General features: G+C 39.0%; 1 protein-coding gene across 1 annotated transcript; it reads left to right on the top strand.

Annotated features, from left to right (window-relative positions):
- Positions 1-1,285: 1,285 nt before the first annotated feature.
- On the top strand, positions 1,286-2,260 carry LOC110299210 (olfactory receptor 10A3-like). The gene has a single exon (XM_021168854.1). It carries the CDS (start codon positions 1,316-1,318, stop codon positions 2,258-2,260), a length of 945 nt encoding a protein of 314 aa, XP_021024513.1. The 5' UTR covers positions 1,286-1,315.
- Positions 2,261-5,511: the final 3,251 nt, after the last annotated feature.

Raw genomic sequence — 5,511 nt, 5'->3', positions numbered from 1 at the left:
CCAGTGAGTGTGTGACACAAACTCCAAGTATAGCTGTATTTTCTTTTAAAGGGAGCAAGTGAGTCATAGATTCAGAATGGTCCTACATGGTATTTTCTAAAGTCATTTTCTGATCTCAAGAATCAATGATAGAAAATTGGTTTTTAACATTTCTCAGTGTGGCAAATTTTAGCAAATTTGGTACACCTGTACCAGAAACAAACAAACAAAAAAAAAATTCTGGAAGCCATTTGATTAAGTTCCTTTCTGGTTACTTTATCTAAAAATCAAATTTTTGGGGATATGGTATATTTATTCAGGTATATATGGTTTAGTTTTCATTCTTAACAAAGTAAAACAAGTGTGCTTTTTACTTTGGTATTTATAAAAAAATTATCAATATATTTTCATCTAATTTATCGTAGTTTTAATTTGTTTATATTTTCTATTATTTGCCTAACTTGAAAGCCTTTCTTTAAAATTCATATACAAGTATACAATTAAAAATAACACAGAAGTGCATGCATCAGAGTAATGGAAGGTGGATTCTCAATAACACAATGCTTGTATACGTCCTATGAATGGGTTTGGTTGATTTTTTTGCTACATAGAAAATGTTTCCAATGACTATTCCTCTACTAGTCAATGTTTTAGGTTTAAAATTATTATTATTATTATTATTATTATTATTATTATTACATAGTGTGTATGTGTGTGTGTGTGAGTGTGTGTGTGTGTGTGTGTGTGTGTGAGAGAATGTGTGTGTGTGTGTGTGTGTGTGTGTGTGTGTGTGTGTATACATTTGCCATGGAGAGCTTGTGGGGTTCAGGTGACTTTTAGGAATGCTTTCTTCAGTCCACTGTATTAAGGATGATCTACTTTGATTCTGTTGCCCCACACTCTCCAGACTAACCTTGAGCTTATGGGTATTTCCCTTGGCTTTGCCGCTTACTCTCATCTTGGCATAGGAGCACTGGGATGACAGATGTACTATATCATTTATATCAAACTCTTTTTTAAATTGTCTGTTCAAGGAATGGAACTGAAGTTAGGCTGTGAGGCAAGTGCTTTTACTAGCTGAATCATTTTACCAGCCATATTTTATATTTGTTAAAGGATTTCTGAGCCAACATTTTAACTTCTCCATTTGTGTTTTAAAGATTCATTGTTACAATTTATTGTCCATTCTTCAAAACTGCTAGTCTGAACCTCTGTCAAAATGAGCATGCCTTTACAATTTCTGCCAAGAACTCTGAATTTGAGCTCAGCTCCTGCTCTGTGACTTCATCTCATCTGTACTGTGTCCCTAAGACCAACAAAGGGCTTCTCTATTGTAATGAGGAGGCAAAATCACAGCTCTGTATTTGAATTCATCCTCTTGGGATTTTCTAACTATCCTGAACTTCAAGGTCAGATGTTTGGAGCTTTCCTAGTTATTTATCTGGTGACCGTGTTGGGAAATGCCATCATTATCACCATCATCTTCCTGGACCAGAGTTTGCACATTCCCATGTACCTGTTTCTGCAAAATTTATCTTTAGTGGACCTCTGTTTCAGCACAGTCATCACACCTGAAATACTGGTGGTCCTGACTAGTGAGAAAGCGACCATTTCCTTTGGGGGCTGTTTTGTGCAGATGTACTTCATTCTTCTCTTTGGTGGGACTGAGTGTTTTCTCCTGGGGGCAATGGCTTATGATCGATTTGCTGCAATCTGCCATCCTCTATCTTACCCCGTGATTATGAACAAAAGTGTCTTTGTGAAATTAGTTATGTTCTCATGGGTCTCAGGTACCATGATGACTACTCTGCAGACCACATGGGTGTTTAGCTTTCCCTACTGTGACCACAAGGAAATTAACCATCTCTTCTGTGAGACTCCTCCTGTGCTGGAGCTTGCCTGTGCAGACACCTTCCTGTTTGAAGTCTATGCCTTCACAGGTACCATTTTGATTGTCATGGTTCCCTTCCTGTTGATACTCTTGTCTTATACTCGAATCCTCTTTGCCATCCTGAAGATGCCATCCACTACAGGGAGGCAGAAGGCCTTTTCTACATGTGCCTCTCATCTCACCTCTGTCACCCTCTTCTATGGCACAGCCAGTATAACTTATCTACAGCCCAAATCCAGGTACTCACCAGACACCAAGAAACTGATGTCACTGGCATACACACTTCTCACCCCTCTGCTGAATCCAGTTATCTACAGCCTGCGAAACAAGGAGATGAAAAGAGCTGTGGTAAAATTATGGCAAAGAAAAGTGACTTTACACACAGGTTGATTTGTTGAGGAACTTGGTGTTTTTCTATCGTGGTTTTGAACGTTATGAATTTTGGAGACTGTGAAGACAGAGTACATTTCTTGGTAAGAGTATGTTTTCCATCTTGATATCTCCATGTTTGAAAACATATCACATACTTTAAAAAATACTTTACACAATTGTTTTTAAGAGGTATATGGTTCTGAAACACATCTCATGGTTTATTGATCTACTTTGTATTATTGGTGTACTGATGACTGCTATAGCATTGCCATTAAGACAAATGTTCCAATAAACATCTAGTTCCTAATTTTCATATGTTTGGTGATTTTTATTTATTTTTCCAAATTAATTTACTTTGCATCGCAATTGCTGTCCCCAATTTCCCTAACACAGTTCCTTCCCATACCTCCCATGGGCATCCCCCACCCTGGCTTATCATGTCATTTCAGGGATATGTGAATCCTCTCCCACTGAGCCACACAAGGCATCCCAGTTAGGGGAACAGGATCCACAGACAAGCAACTGGTTTTTTGGGATCGCCCTCACTATAGTTGTTGGAGGACCCACATGAAAACTGAGCTGCATACCTCCTTCATATGTGTAGGGGCCCAAGGTCCAACCCATGCATGCTCTTTGCTTGGAAGTTCAGAATCCACGAGCCCCCAAGGGTCCAGGTTGATTGACTTTTTAAATATAACATAAAAATTATGATCCTTGAAAACCTAATTATTCTTGGGGCTATCAGGGCTCAGATTCCTCCTGGTCAAGATCAGTGAGTAGTAGTGTGACTGATAGGTGAGCAGGTAAGGGAGGGGACAACTGACTTGGATGTCTCTACTGGAATTCTGGATTGGACTCCATGAGATCCCAGGGATCAACAATAGGGAGGGAGGCTGAGAGTATGTTCAGTCAGTGGGCTGATTCTGGGAGTTCCTACCTAAATTTCTGGTTTGGATTCTGAGTTTGGATTCCAAGCTGAAGTTCTGATTGGAATTTGGAGATTAGACTCCAAGCAGTCCCACATTGCTGTGGTGGGTGGGGTGGCTGAAAGGTGGGCAGGCAGGTGAGGGGGTTGACTTTGGAAGTTTCTAAGTGTGGTTCAGGGTCGTGCTGTGGTCCTGTGGTCCCAGTCCTGGGGCCTAGTAGTTGATGGAGTGTCTGAATGTTGGGAGAGGGAGGTGGGGTAAATGGCTCAATAATAAGGAAAAAGAATTTCTATTTAAAAGTACATAAAATCCATGGATCTAAGCACTGGAAAAAATTGAAAAAGTGGGCAAAAATAGCTGAATAGACATTTTATTAAGGTTGAGAGATGATAAATGGTCATTTGAAGGTGTTCTACTTCATGTGTTACTGGAGAATTGCAATTTGAAATCACAATAAAATATTATGATGTGACTGTAAGTGAGGCTAAAATATATATTATGGACAGAATGGAATGAGGATTTGAGTCAAAGAACAACCTAAATTAAATCCTGGGAGTGATGCAAGATGGCATATATGCTCAGGAAGATGGATTGGCAGATTCTTAAAAAGTGGGGTGTAGTCTTACCCTATATGCGACCCAGAAGCTACACCCCCAGATATTTAGCCAAATGAGTTGGAAACTTACATCTACAGTCCAAATCCATGTTCTCACCAGACACCCAGAAACTGAGATCATTGGCTTACTCTCTGCTTATTCCTCTGATGAATCCACTTATCTACAGCCTGAGAAACAATGCGATGTAAAGGATGTGGTGAAATTATGCCAGCAAAAGTAGCTTGATATACCATTTGAGTTTCTGAGAAGCCATTTGGTATTTGGAAACACCCAAACAAACTCTACTTTAGTGTAGTAAATCATGGCAAAAGGGCTTCTTCTTTCCATGTTTTAGTCATTTGCTTTTAATAAATATATACTTTTTTGGCTCAATAGATTACAGAGAGGAGCAAAGAGTTAAACAGCACATGGATGGGAAGTCATTTCTGTGAAGCTTTGGCAAAGAATGTGGCCACCTTCTTGTTTTTTTATTTGAAAAGTATTTATTAGATATTTATGGAGTCATTACACTGTTTCATAGAATAGAGTAACTGACAAATAGCTCACTTGCAAAGTCTCCCAACTAAAAAAAGCCCAGGTCCAGAAGGTTTTAGTGCATAATTCTACCAGACCTTCAAAGAAGACAGGTATATCGATGGAATAGAATTGAAGACCCAGAAATGAAGCCACACACCTATAGTCATTTGATCTTTGACAAGGGAGCTAAAACCATCAAGTGGAAAAATGACAGCATTTTCAACAAACGATGCTGGCACAACTGGCAGTTATCATGTAGAAGAATGCGAATTGATCCATTCTTATCTCCTTGTACAAAGCTCAAGTCTAAGTGGATCAAAGAACTCCACATAAAACCAGAGACACTGAAATTTATAGAGGAGAAAGTGGGGAAAACCCTCAAAGATATGGGCACAGGGGAAAAATTCCTAAAGAGAACAGCAATGGCTTGTACTGTAAGATCAAGAATCAACAAATGGGACCTCATAAAATTGCAAAGCTTCTGTAAGGCGAAAGACACTATCAATAAGACAAAAAGGCCACCAACAGATTGGGAAAGGATTTTACCAATCCTAAATCTGATAGGGGACTAATAACCAATATATACAAAGAGCTCAAGAAGCTGAACTCCAGAAATTCAAATAACCCTATTAAAAATGGGGTATAGAGATAAACAAAGAATTCTCAACTGAGGAATACCAAAGGGCCTAGAAACACCTGAAAAAATGTTCAAAATCCTTAATCATCAGGGAAATGCAAATCAAAACAACCCTGAGATTCCACATCATACCAGTCAGAATGGCTAAGATCAAAAATTCAGGTGACATAAGATGCTGGCAAGGATGTGGGGAAAGAGGAACACTCCTCCATTGTTGTTGGGATTGCAAGCTGATACAACCACTCTGGAAATCAGTCTGGCAGTTCCTCAGAAAATTGGACATAGTATTACTAGAAGATCCAGCAATACCTCTCCTGGGCATATACCCAGGAGATGTTCCAACTTGTAATAAGGACACATGCTCCACTATGTTCATAGCAGCCTTATTTATAATAACTAGAAGCTGGAAAGAACCCAGATGTCCCTCAAAAGAGGAATGGATACAGAAAATGTGGTACACTTACACAACAGAGTAGTAGTCAGCTATTAAAAATAATAAATTTATGAAATTCCTAGGCAAATGTATGAATCTGGAGGAAATCATCCTGAGTGAGATAACCCAAGCACAAAAGG

Source organism: Mus caroli, chromosome 7, assembly GCF_900094665.2.
Source record: "Mus caroli chromosome 7, CAROLI_EIJ_v1.1, whole genome shotgun sequence".
Taxonomy (NCBI): Eukaryota; Metazoa; Chordata; class Mammalia; order Rodentia; family Muridae; genus Mus; species Mus caroli.
Note: the sequence above shows the minus strand (reverse complement) of the source record. Positions and strands in the feature narration are given on the sequence as shown.

Excerpts from the sequence above, each read along its gene's own strand:
- LOC110299210 (XM_021168854.1), top strand. The coding sequence starts at position 1,316 with ATGAGGAGGCAAAATCACAGCTCTGTATTTGAATTCATCCTCTTGGGA.